At 35.5% G+C, this 14,690-nt stretch overlaps 1 protein-coding gene across 1 annotated transcript in view; it reads left to right on the forward strand.

Annotated features, from left to right (window-relative positions):
- The window catches only part of LRP1B (LDL receptor related protein 1B), a gene marked incomplete at its 3' end in the record, with an annotated part of 1,802,496 nt that overhangs the window by 1,073,639 nt on the left and 714,167 nt on the right, over positions 1-14,690 (forward strand). Inside the window, exon 18 of the mRNA XM_082657914.1 lies at positions 4,027-4,143. Coding sequence (XP_082514040.1) covers positions 4,027-4,143 — 117 coding nt within the window. The remainder of the gene's footprint in view (positions 1-4,026; positions 4,144-14,690) is intronic.

Raw genomic sequence — 14,690 nt, forward strand, 5'->3', positions numbered from 1 at the left:
GAGCCTGTGCTCCGCAATGGGAGAGACCACAGCAGTGAGAGGCCTGGGTACCGCAAAAAAAAAAAAAAAAAAAAAAAAATACAGCACAGGTAAAGTTTAGGAACAATGTGTTAAGCTCTGTTCTTCTCCCCCTCCTTGCTGTTCCTGTGCATTGTGGGATTTCTCACTGCTACATGACTGCATAATTAGTCATGGGAAGCATAATTAGTAATGTGTAGAAAAAATTCACATTGTGACAGTGAATTTCTGATTCACTGCTAAATAAACAATTCCACTGAGGAGGTGTAAACTTCCTCCTCATTAAAGCAGTATTAGGTACAAAATTAGAGTTCTCTGGGGCTGCTCTGCTAATCTCACCTCCAAACTAACTCAGAACTGATGGGAACAAGAACTGAGAAAGTAAAGGTTGTGTCTTCTTGATATATATCTAGTGATTAAAAGGTGATAATTTAATCAATCTGATTATATCATATAGACAGATAGTACTTGTAGATTTATGGAATGAAGCATCTTTCGTATCTGAAATTAGTTAAATTTGCCTGGTAGACTAAGCAGATCATTTTCTCCATGATTAGAAAAGACAATGAATTCATATATTTTATAATAAGCCAGTAAATACTCTTAGAAATAAGGGGTCATATAAGTTGTTCAAGCATCTGAGTTAATGAAGTGACACACAAATTCCTGTCCCATAACAATGTGAGGTAGGTCATACATGATGTGAGATAGGTTTCTAGGAATCCTTTCTCATTCATCTCTCTAATCAGCATAGCAGTCCTGATGAAAGAAGACAATCTGAGAAAACTTGCTAGAGTTAAACCCGAATGACTAGGAGAGTGATATAAGGACATCGAACAGAAAAACATTGTATTGGAAATTTTAATATACTCTAATTATGGGTCAATTAGAGTTTAATGGAGATGAAAATATATAATAATATCTTTTTTTAAAGCAAGAAACACTGAAAGAATAAAATAGGCAGGAAATGAGGGAGGAAAGGAGAGATTTAGGAAAGAAAGAAATGTAGTGAGAACAAAAGAAATGAGAAAGGGTGGGAAAGAAGGAAGGAAGGAAGGGAAGGAGGGAGGGAGGGAGGAAGGAAGGAAGGAAGGAAGAGGGAGAGATGGAAGAAAGACAGGAGGAAGAATTGAAAAGAAAACTGTCTTATTAAAATTCTCTTAAAACTCAAAAGGTAAAAAGTATTTACTGCAACCAGTGAAATGATACAGAGACATGTAAGAAAAAAATTAATAATCTGTCTCATAGCTCTATGCCCTCCCCTTCCCACCAAGTAAACCAAAGCCAACATCTTCACGCTTCTATAGGCCAATACAAATATATACTTATTTTTTTCCAAGTAGGCATGGTTTTGTTAAAATTACCTAGGAACTTTGTTGATTCAGCCTAAATGTTAGAGTAATTTAGCAGAAAATCCATAGGGTTAACAAAATAAAATAATACAGGAATATTGAACCCTACTTTAAAATTTCAACATTGAAAACTTCAGAATCATATGTTTGTTGGGCTCCTTAAACTCTGTTAATCTAAAGCAACTTATTTGTAAAAAGGGAAAAATCAGATATTACATAAAATATTTTAGATTCAGGGCCCTTATCCACATAATCAAAGCAAAATACATACTATAACAATTTTCCTCGTCTTTCTAATTATAGCCACTGAGAATAGAAACACTATATCCAATCTAATGTAACAAATCAAGCCAGAAATGTTTCATTTGTTTTTCTCAAGTTATCCTTTAAATATTCACCAAAATAGGTATACATCTTTACATAGCAAGTATACTTTTCTTAAAGGAAATAACTAGTATATGACTTTTTTTTTTTTTTTTTTTTTTTTTTTTTTGCGGTACGCGGGCCTCTCACTGTTATGGCCTCTCCCATTGCAGAGCACAGGCTCCGGACGCGCAGGCTCAGCAGCCATGGCTCACGGGCCCAGCCGCTCCGCAGCATGTGGGATCTTCCCAGACCAGGGCACGAACCCGTGTCCCCCGCATCGGCAGGCGGACTCTCAACCACTGCGCCACCAGGGAAGCCCGTATATGACTTTTAAGAAATTATTTTAAATGACCTCTGAAACCCTAATTTATGGAAACCCATTCTACTGTGTTCAGATGACTTTGAACCATACTCTATTTTATATCAGTATTAAAGTTCACAGGGTGTTTTGATGAAATAGGAACACATCCTTCTGACTCTCAGGCCCAGGAAAAAAGAGGACATCTATAAACTAAGCAGTGTTCTCTAATCATAGCCACAGGAACTCAGACCCTAATTGCTCCGCAACTGTCCAATCTTTATCTCACCCAAATATTGATAGGTCTGAGTGTCCCCTTCCCAACATTTCCCACTCTTTCCTTTGGTCCAGTAAAAAGAAGGAGTGCTGGTATACTGATAACTCAGGAAAACAGGTTTGTAGCTCAGAGTAACAGAAGGAAAAAAAAAAAGGAAAACATTTAAAAATAAGTATGTGATTTGCAGAGACATGGAAGGACCTAGAGATTGGCATACAGAGTGAAGTAAGTCAGAAAGAGAAAAACAAATATCGTATATTAATGCATGTATATGGAATCTAGAAAAATGGCATAGCTGATCTTATTTGCAAAGCAGAAATAGAGTCACAGATGTAGAGAACAAACATATGAATACCAAGGGGGAGAGCTGGGGCGGAGTGGGGGATGAATTGGGAGATTGGGATTGACGTATATATACTACTATGTATAAAATAGATAACTAATGACAACCTACTGCATAGCACGGGGAACTCTATTAGGTGCTCTGTGGTGACCTAAATGGGAAGGAAATCCAAAAAAGAGGGGATATACGTATATATATGGCTGATTCACTTTGTTGTACAGCAGAAACTGACACAGCAGTGTAAAGCAACTATACTCCAAAAAAATAAATAAATAAAAATAAGTATGTGACAAACTAAGACCCGGGAGAAGAATTAGGGAAGCTATCCAGGCTCTCATGCTTTCAAAAGTTGATCTGATCATAATAGAAAAAGGCAGTCAAACCCCCTGTAGAACATAACCCCTTCACTGAATAATTTTAAAGCACTGCCTTCGGCTACCAGAGAAAGCAATGTTCCCTGTGTGTGTTCATTGAAAACCTTAAGAGAGCCCAAAGCAAAGTTCATTAGTATACTTTGATTAAAAAGTCATACATTTTGGGGGCTTCCCTGGTGGCGCAGTGGTTGAGAATCCACCCGCCGATTCAGGAGACACAGGTTCGTGCCCCGGTCCGGAAAGATCCCACATGCTGCGGAGCGGCTGGGCCCGTGGGCCATGACCGCTGAGCCTGCGCGTCTGGAGCCTGTGCTCCGCAGCAGGAGAGGCCACAACGGTGAGAGGCCTGCATACCACAAAAAAAAAAAAAAAAAGTCATACATTTTTATATAACTGTGCTTAAAAGTAAGCTTTAAAAAATCCATTTTAAGGCTAAATGTATGTTTTAGAAAATGTTTTCTGCATTGTTGAGCCATACTTGAAATCATTCGGAGATCAAGAAATAAATGCATTGAAAATGTTAGAGGACAAAGACAATTCTGACCCCATAATTGGAAACCAGTTACCCTGATAGCTCCAACTCCTTCCTCCTACATTGCAGCAAGTTTCTTGATTTGTTGGAAAAGGCTATGCAAAATTGTTTTTCGTTAATTAAAATAAAAGTTGGATGAAATTTAATTCAGCCATATATTCATAAGCATGTGCTGGGCAAAAATTGTAAAATAATGAATTCATAGCTTCGTTTATGGAAGTGTGTGAGGATTACAGAATATCTTGTCACTTAGCATTCATTTTAATTGAAGGGCAAAGCATGTGAACTTTAGAAAAGGCAGGCAAGCTGGCATTACCAAAAATTTAATAAAGGTTTATTTTAAAAATATGTAATAGAGCAATGTAACATCTTATGTGTGAAAGGGTAATTGCATGATCTGTTTTATCCTTAATGTTGTTCAAAAGGCCTCTAAATTTATTCTTTGTACCTTAATTGATCATTTTAGCCAGAACATGCCAGGTGGACCAGTTTTCTTGTGGAAACGGGCGCTGCGTTCCCAGAGCATGGCTGTGTGACCGGGAAGATGACTGTGGGGACCAGACCGACGAAATAGCATCTTGTGGTAAGTTGTGAGTGAAACATGCTATTAGTGGAGACGGTATCAAACAGAAGATTCTATCACTATAATCTCTCTTAAAAGGCTATTTATTTCTCTATAAATACAAGTTGACAAGGCAGAAGATCTGTTACTTTTTATTACTGCCTTTTGGGCCTGAGTGTGTACTTTAATGATAACTGCAGAATATGTCCCATTCATGAGGCAGTAACCATATCCTTGGCTAAAATAAATGGACCCAAACATTGCAGATTTTAGTAGGAGGTGGTTATTATTAGGCTAACAGGACATTCTCAAATGTTCATTATTAATCTTATGTCTATAATGATTAAATTTTTCAAACTGAATAGCTCATTGAGTGACATTTGGAGTAAATGAGGAGGACATGTTTCTTGTTTGTATGCATGTTATACTCTTGGAGCAATAAACTATACAGGCTGAGAATACATAGTTGGTAAACCATTTGTTTCATTTCTATAGTATAATTCTGAAGGACAAAATTTTTATTAGTTTAAAACGTTTTTTATTAACAAAATTCCTAATCACTTTCCACTGATCTTCCTATTTTTAAAAACAATAAATATTTATTATTACATAAAGTTGCAAATTTAATTACCCCCATCTGTACCCATGTATCAGGAGGTTGTGTTATCATTTGTCTCAGTAATGTATAGTGAAACATAGTGAAGGAATGAACCAGGTTTTCTAAGCCTTGTACTTTATTTCAGGCATGGCTATGGATTTTTAAAATTACTGTGGGGAAACATAAGTTAGACATGCATAGCACATTTATTAAAATAGAATACAATTGTGTATATATTTTTAATAATTTGACCCCATGTTATAATATTTCTAAGAGTAGGGAAATAAGAAGACAGTTTTGTAACCCTTCAATTTAAATGGCTCTGTTTAGGGCATGCATTCTCTGTTTACCTAAAATTTTATTTTTTAAATGTTTTTTTATACTAGACTAAGTCCCTGTAGACATTTGAGTTTATAGCCTCTGATAAAGTAAAGATAAAGTAAGTATTACTAATTGACAGTTGACATTGTAAAGAAGATAGTAGAGATGTTGCAAAAAAAAAAAAGCAATAGAGAATCATACAATTAATTGTACATTTTACATGTAGAATTTCCAAAGCCTGTGATTGAACAGTGTATCCTCTCTCTTTTCCAATGTCCAGACCAATCATGTGGCTTCTAGACAGCTCTATTTTTTAGAAAACCTTAAATGCTTTTCTGTTCTTAGTATCTCCATCCAGAGTATACCAGAAAGGTAATGAGAAACCTGAAAACATTAAATACAGATAAACCCTGGAATCAAAGTCCCAAGTCAGATAAGAAATGCCATGAAAACAATATAGACTAAGAAAATACATAATGAACTCTTTAGAAAATTTCGATTAAGACTTTGAGCTGACTTATTTTGAGTAACAGGTCTAGAGTAAGACTTTTTTCTTTATTTTAATGATAACTTAATTGAATCAAAGGAGAAAAACATTACCCTAAAATTTCAATAATAATAAAAATAATTATGCCAGCAAACCAACATAATTTTCATGAGGGGAGGGGAAAAACGGGTCAGAGGGAGTCCAGACACATACTTTCTTACTGAATCTTTACAACAAATCTATTAGAAACATATTACTGTCCACGTTTTACAGTTAAGGGAGTCAAAACTTAGAGACATGAGTAACATGTGTGAGATCACAAAACTAGTAAATAGCAGGACCAAACCATGAACCCAAGTGTGCTTGAAACTAAAACTCAGCCATTTCAGGTTGACCTTGTTTGGGAGCCAAGGACAGGGTGCAAATAGGGGGCAGATAATGCCATTATATTATACATATCCATAAATATCTTATTTAAATGCACATCCACCTATAGTGAGTTTTATTCATTGGTGTGTTGGTAAATCTTTCAACATCTCCTAGTGGAGAGGAGCCCTGATCTAGTGTTTGCCTATTTTTGTGGTTTAAATACTTCCACCAATGCCAATATCAGGTTGCCAACATGACTCTCTGAATGTAGAATTGGGAAAAGATGTGCATACCAATATACAGTATTTCTGTGGTACAGATAAAATTGACATAAATAACTTCAAAAGCAAAATAATTAGAAAATTATGAACCTTGAGTATTAATTACCCTTGTTTGCAATGTTATTTATTTAATTATAAATTTATGTTTATTATTATTATTTAAAATAATGGCTGTGTGCTTAACAACTGACTCATAGAATCCTTGAAAATTTAAGAATCGGCTCTGCAAGCTGGTACAGATGCCTCCAGTACACCACAGGATGTGTACACATTATGAAATTTAGTTGTCAAATAGTATAGTTCTGAAATATAGAAATTTTAGAGAATGTCAGTAAACCACATGGGTTAGTCTCAGCACCGTTTCTTCTTTACAGCATAAGAACATGTTTCTCTCCAAACATGTTCCTCTCTTTCATAACATACATTTATCTCTCAGATTGTCATTTTAACTCAAAATCTATGTCAATAGAGAAGCTGATAGTGAAGCTCTGGTAGGCACAGTCTCACTTTTAAAGTTGTAAGGGAGAATGGCCTGAATTTCTATCATAACAGAAATTATCTCTGCACTGAATACAGAATCACAAAAAAATTGTAAATTGTTTACTTCACTGCATTTATAAAAAAACAGTCACTCTACTTGGCAATAATCCAGAAATAAATATAGATTTAGCTAATTTTCAGTTTTAATAAGCATCATTGTAAAATTTGGACTGATCATATTTCCTTTTCCATTTGGTGTTAGCCAAGTTCCCATAGATTTAATCCAACTAGAAGACTGCAATCATTTTTTTTTTTTTTACACTTCAGCTCCATGAACCACCTCTGTTATGTTTAAAAACTACTGTTGACACTGAAAAGAATATTAAAATTTGGCTTTAAAAACATGAGAAACCTATGATTAGAAATGTTTCTGGTAGTAATTAGGAGCTGAAGGTACTGTAACGGAGGGTCAAATTTTCAGTGGAATTCACTGTCACCTGTTTACAAACCTAATTCATTCTAGTTACATTTGCCTTTATAAATTAATTGCACATTTTAGGTTGAGATTATATGTGGGCAAGCACATAACTAGGAAGGCCCTTGAGTATTCTCTCTTAATCTTTAAAGAATCTTTTAACTTTTTTAGTAGGTTACCTGTGCAGAAAGGAGAATCTGTAATTTGATGCCGCAAATGACAGAGGAAATGTTAAAATTGTGAAGTTTGTCTTAGAAGTATGTCAAGGAACTAAATGGTCAGTCTCATTTCAAGGATAGGATTTAACACTGGCTCTCAACTTTAGCTGTCAATTAACAAATCACTTGAGGAGCTTTAAAATTACCTGCCCATGCCTCACCCCAGGCTCCTTAAATAAAAATCTCTGGGGATAGGACCCAAGAATCAGTATTTTTAGTGCTTAACAAGTGGTATGAATAGACACTCAAGTTCAAGTACCTTTAAGGCACCAGTTATCACCCTTGAGCAAGCATGGAATCTCTGGAAGGCTCATTAAAAAACAGAATGCTGGGCCCCATTTCCAGAGTCTCTGATCCAGTAGGTCCTGGGTGGCACCTAAGAATTTACGTTTCTTACAAATTTCTAATTGATGTAGATACTCATGCTGCTAGTCCAGAGACCACACTTTAGGAACCACTGACTTAAGGGAACCGCCATTCATATTTGATTTTATCTAACATATACTTGATGACATAATTATGTTTATATGTGCAGAATTAATTTATGATGGGAGCAATTATCCAGATAAATATCATTCCATCTCCAAATTAAAGCATTAAATATAAGGATATTTCATGATTAAATATAAGAATATTTCAAACAAACTTGCATTTTTACCCCTTGGACAATTTATAGTCAAAAACAGTATAGTTGTTTATTTTAAAATTTAGATTAACAATCTTTGGGTTGTTCTATCTTCCAGGTATCTCCATATAGCTTACATTTATTATTATTTTTAATAAATATGTCTTGATGTGAGTTGGTAACTTCTGATCTGTTCAAAAGATTTAACTTTGGAAAATACCTAAAGTTTATTAACAGATTGAAAGATAATTCAATGGGGTATAAATAAAAATCCACTAAGATTTGCAAAGTTAATATTATTCCATCTTATGGATCTTTTATCTTTGAAGATAGTAGAATTCTGTCTCATGTACTTGGAATTTTACCTTTAAGTATACTTGTAATTTTACTCTATGTAATTAAGGAGCAAAGAATATCAGAAAGAGAACTGGCAAGTATCAGACACAAACAGAAGAGAGAGAGAGAGCTATCAAAAAGAAATCATTTCCGGGTTAAATCAGCATAAATTGTGTCAAAGATATTTTCAACTATATTATTAGAAAAACAAAGTTCTTGATTTTAAGTATAGTATTATTATTTAATTACAAATAATACAAAGAAAAACTGGATATATGTGTAATAATTTTAATTAATGGGAATTATTAACCCAGTGGAGTACTGATAAAATATAATAATTGTCAGGAACTGCTTTGCCATTCTTTAGTAGCATCCTGGCAGACCCAGTGACCCTGGTAACTTTTTGTTTCTATAACTTGATTCAACCCATTTTAAAACTCCAGTATTGGGGCTTCCCTGGTGGCGCAGTGGTTGAGAGTCTGCCTGCCAATGTAGGGGACACGGGTTCGTGCCCCGGTCTGGGAAGATCCCACGTGCCGCGGAGCGGCTGGGCCCGTGAGCCATGGCCGCTGAACCTGCGCGTCCGGAGCCTGTGCTCCGCAACGGGAGAGGCCACAACAGTGAGAGGCCCGCGTACCGCAAAAAAAACCTCCAGCATTATATCTTAGTCAAAGCTTTCTCCTCCCCATTGCCAGCTAGACTTGAGGTTCTAGGACCTTGGATGAGAGGGGAATGTGTTCTGTTTTTTCACTGTCTACTTCTCCTCTCTTTACTAGCCTTAGCTCTTCAGGAAGAGGGGAAAGATGGAGGAGATAGGTAACATCTTTTTAAGTAGGTCTAGTGATAATCTTCTCTCTGCTTCTCTGCATGTCATAGCCCTCTGACACATGAAAAATGCACCTCTCTTGAAGGGCTCTTATGTGAGATTTTCTGAGAGACCTGAGGTGTCACCCCTCTTCAGAGTTCCTTGAACTTTCTCTTTTTTCTCTGTTTTCTCTTCTTTTCCCTTCTTCAGAGTTCCCTCACATCTAGACCTAGATCTCTTTTATCCCCATCACAGATGGTATACCTCATAGTCTTAAGTTGCTAGAATTCCCTGTGCCTGGTGGGCATCTTCTTGGTTGCATTACCAATATGACAAAAGAAGTTTTGCTATCTTTTGCTGGGTCCACTTTATTTTTCATCTCCCAAATGTGAGCAGGCTGCTCTCCTAATGACCCATCTCTTAGACCTGCCACCACTGTCCATTTTTTCTTCTTCTTCTCTAGACAGGGTAAAATGGTCAGTCTACCTCTTGAGCAAATACAATCAGTTCTCTTTTCTTATACACCCCAAAATTGTCATGAATGATTCTCATGGAGTCTCTCATGAAGCTACACAGTCTGAATCTGTAACTTTGTCCACAGGATCACTCTTTAGATAACCAAAGGCACATGATGTCAACCTAGACTTTCTCTTTTCTAAGTTAAACACAACACTTCCTTCAAATTTTCTTACACGAACATTTGTGGGCTCTTTCCCTACCCATTACCCTATTATGCATATGCTTGGATTTTTAATGACCTTAGTAAAATTAATGCCCTAAAACAAGCAGTTGATGTTCAATGGGTACAGAGTTTCAGTTTTGCAAGATGAATAATTCTAGAGATCTGTTGCACAACAATGTGAATATAATTATCACTATATAGTTAACACTACTGAACTGTATACATAAAAAATGGTTAAAATGGTAAATTTTATGTGTTTTTACTGCAATTTTTTAAAAAAGTCATGGCCTAGAATTGAACAGAACATAGTATCTCATATGTGGTATTTATACAACAGATTATAGTGGGCTTATTACCTTCAGTAATATAGATTCTAGGCTTCTGTTAAGATAGTCTTAGATGGCAGCCTTATCATGTAACTCACATGTTGAGATCCCAGTCAATTAAAATATCTAAGCTTTTCATATAGACTAGATCACTCCTTTGGAGTACTTCTAATATTTACATTTCAACATTCTTTTAAGTTTTATTTTGATAGTCTTCTGATTCTTCCTTACCTACATATTTTAAAATACGTGCATGGGTGAGGTCCTTTCCGTTTCATACTGTCACTCTTAGACCTCCCTTCTCTGATGACTCTTAACCTTTCATCCAATTTTGTAATTTTGAATCCGTAATGCTAATGATGTCTTCCAGTTTTGTGTAATTCAGAGATTTGATAAGCATAACTTTTCAGGCTGTAACCAAATCGTAGTGACAAAGACATGAACCTTTTGGAAAGCAATTAAAAAACATCCTGGGAAAAACTGATCCAATAATTAAAACTCTGTGGATACAATTTTTAATCAAGTACTCATCCACTTAAATTTATGTCATCTCATCTTGCATGCGTGATACTTTCATTTATCATCATAAGACTTCTCAAAAATTTTGCTAAAAAGACGGGAACACTCTGTTTATAGAATTCTTATGATATATACTTACCTGAAAATGGTAGCAAATAATTAAAGTTAGTTTGACATGAGTTAATTTTATTTTACTCATGAGAAAACAGTCTCTTGAAAAATGCTGACAAAAAAATGTTTCAACAAATTCATTCTAAAATTATAGTCATAGATATGTGTAAACTTCACCTCTCTATAGTTTACAAATTTTCACTCATTTTTGGAATTGGGACAATATTATTTACCATTTTCCAGTTTTTATTCCTCTTTCCCATCTTCCACTTATTTCAAAAAGACTGTCAATATTCTGAGATTAAAAATGTTTGATGTTTTATTACTTGTTTGATAACTTGTCTCAATATGACGATAACCATTTTTAGAAATTAGGTAATATATTTTTCTCATTTCTTGGACTTAGAGCTTTAATTTCCTCTCATTCTTGTTTGTTCTTTACTCTCCAATCTGGCAATAATTACTTTTATTAAAATGATGGAAACCAAAGAAATGGAAAAGTTCTTTTTCCTGCCTGTATCTTTCAAATGTATGCTTTGTATCCCAGGTGGTCTTGTTCTGTTTTTTTCTTGTTCCATACATTTATATTTAAACATTCTTATTAGTTTTGTTTAGAAATGGTATGCAGGCTTCTGGAAATTGTCTTCCCATTATTCTTAGGTATGCGACATGCTTTTGGATTTGTCTTGGCTTATGATTCCCTTTTTTGCACATACTTGACTGATAAGGCTCTGTATGCAGAAAAGGGGGAGGAGGTTAAGCAAACCTTGATGGAGTATATTAAAAGCCACAAGCAGAAATAATTAAAAACAGCTTTTAGTTCCTTGACCTAACTCAGCATTCCCCCAAATTCTTGCTTGAGAATATGAATCACCTTGGGTACATATTACTGATAAAGATCCCCAGGTTTCTACCTGCCTTCCGCAAAGATTCCCCATTCAGTAGGTCTTGCATAGAGTCCAGGAATCTGTATTTTGGGAAAATCACCTCATGTGATTCTTATCCCAAGATAAGACTGGAGAATATAAACTCTGTGATTTCAAATTCTCTACAAATAAGAATTTGATAGTGCTACTGCAATGAATTATCACAAACATAATGGCTTAAAACAACAGAAATTTATTCTCTCACAACTTTGGAGGCCAGAAGTCCAAAATCAAGGTGTCAGCAGAGCCTCCTTTCAAGGGAATCCTTTCTTGCCTCTTTCAACTTCTGTTGGCTCCTGGCTCTCCTTCGCTGTTCCAGCATAACTCTAATCTCTTGTCTCCATCTTCACAGATTCTTCCCTGTGTCTCTTTCTCTTTCTCCTGTAAGGACACCAGTCACTGGATTTAAGTTCCAGCCTTAATCTAGGATGATCTCATCTCAAGATCCTTAATTTAATTACATGTGCAAAGACCCTATTTCTAAATAAGGTCACAATCATATGTACTAGGGTTTAGGATTGGACATATCTTTTTGATCCATACAGTTCAGTCCACTGCATCTGGGGAACTTTATTATGCCCTATACCACCAATTGAATTATAATGGAGGCTCAGGTATAGGGAGTTTTAAAAGCTGAACAGGTAATTCTAATATGCATCCAGGTTTCTGGAATACCCTCCTAATACCTATTAATTTAGTCCCTGCCTCCTGGTTAACTTCTCACCAAATCTCTCTATAATATTACTCCAATCCTCAAATTCTCTTGCTTTTCCTTTGTATCTAGAGCTCTGCACTAACAGAATTAATTTGCTGGCTCACTAGCCACTGGGCAATAATAATTATAACCGCCTCTATGGTGCTGACAGAAACGCAGGCCTTTAAATCTATCAAAAGTAAACATGAATTCTTCAGAGATTTCAGCAGCATTGATTTCCTCATTGGTTATACACACATTGTATATACATATACACACATATATATGCACACACATACACACACATATATGCATATACTCAAACATATATATAAATGTATAATCAGAATCAAATGAGATAATATATGCAAGATCTAGATAGTACTTGGTATCTGGTATCTAGTAGTCATCCAATAGAAGATTTCTTTTTTCTTCCTTTCAAATAATTTTCTATTCTCAAATGAGAATAGATAGATAGATAGATATTCTCAAATGGAAATATATATTTTCAACTGGAGTTAGAGTTGGCCCAATTGAAATTAGTTCAGAAAATAGCAATATTTCCAAATCCTTATTTTCTAATATTAAATTTAGTGTTTTGAAAGATGTCAGGTTGAAGTCCTATATTGATCCAGGAAACATCATTTCTATAATGCTGAGTTGGCATTCTGCAAACAGAAAGCTGTGTACATATGCCAATATTTGAATCACAAGTTGCTGTTTATTGCTATGACAAGATCTTTTCTAACATTTGAGCAGATCATAGGTGGCTGAAGTTGGGACCCTACCCCAGGGTACTCTGCCACAAAGCGGTCAGGATGTAACTTCTGTGAGTCCTCCTGAGCCAGCATCCTTTTCAGAGCCTCATCCTTTTCAGAGCCTCAGCATCCTTTCAGATCCTCCTGAGCCAGCATCCTTTTCAGAACCTCATCCTTTATTGATCTGCTCTCCAAATATTGTGACATCAGCTTTTCAGTTCTCTAGAGTTCACCAAGTCAGGTGTTCTCACCTGCTATGTTCTAGATGCCTGGGTCATAAGAGAAGACAAAAGGCAGAGTTTCTGTTACAGGTTAGGGGAGAGAAGAAAAAAAAAAAAAAACATACCTCAATCAGCAAAAAGACAAATAAAATACTTAAAACCTATGACAAGTGCTATGAAAGAAATAAGAAGCTAATGACATTTTAACCTGATGTACTTATGTGTGAATTTTCTAAATATTGATACATTTTTATTAGCAAAAATTTATACATATCCTCTTCTTTAACATGTATAAATTCTTACACAGGAGGACTGTGTCCTTATATGGTACTGAAATTCTAGGTTCAATATATGTCCATAATCTAGTCCATCTCTATCCCTATTTTGTATATAATTACATATATTTGTGTGTGTGCATAGACACACACTTAGCTTTAAAAACTCAGATAATATATAAAACAAAAAAAAAACTAGTAGTTACTTTACTTCACCCTTTTCACCAACTCCAGTGGCAACCGTTTTTAACTCTTAGCCAAGTTTTCTGGTTACTATTTCCATTTTTTCAGTAAAATGTTTAACCACTATTTCTTGATTTCCCAAAATTATACTTGTCTTTTGGCTTCCTCTTAACTAGAATATTCTGTAAGTTAGTTTTAAATTAAAGCTGTATAAGTAAGTTAAAGTTGTACAACTTTAGAAAATAATGTGTTGTCATAATAATATAAGAAGTTGTTACCTCATGATGTAGTTAAAACCAATGAGAAACTATATTGAGAGAGTGGGAAAGGGAAAGTGTGGAGTACAAAAAGAAAGTAAAACTCTCATTTTTTTTTTTTTTTTTTTTTTTTTTGGTGGTACGCGGGCCTCTCACTGCTGTGGCCTCTCCTGCTGGGGAGCACAGGCTCCAGACACGCAGGCCCAGTGGCCATGGCTCACGGGCCCAGCCACTCCGCGGCACGTGGGATCCTCCCGGACCGGGGCACGAACCCGCGTCCCCCGCATCGGAAGGCAGACTCCCAACCACTGTGCCACCAGGGAAGCCCCAATTCTCATTTTTAATAAAGACATTTAGAAAGGTATATAATTTTCAAAATTTGATTAGTAAAATATTGCTTATTGGTCAGCTTCCATAAATATACGGAAGACTATATATCAATCATTTGTGATTGTCTTCAGTTTTAATCAAAATGATTATAATGTAATTGTTGCATGAGAAAAAGTCTGGTATAATATTTCTTCTTCGGAAACTATTGAGACTTGCTTCGTGGCCGGGGAATTTATTGTTTTTGTAGAATTCCCTTGTGAACAGAAGAAAAATGTGTATTTTTTATAGGTT

The sequence above is a fragment of the Grampus griseus genome (assembly GCF_964374135.1).
Source record: "Grampus griseus genome assembly, chromosome: 7".
Classification (NCBI taxonomy): Eukaryota; Metazoa; Chordata; class Mammalia; order Artiodactyla; family Delphinidae; genus Grampus; species Grampus griseus.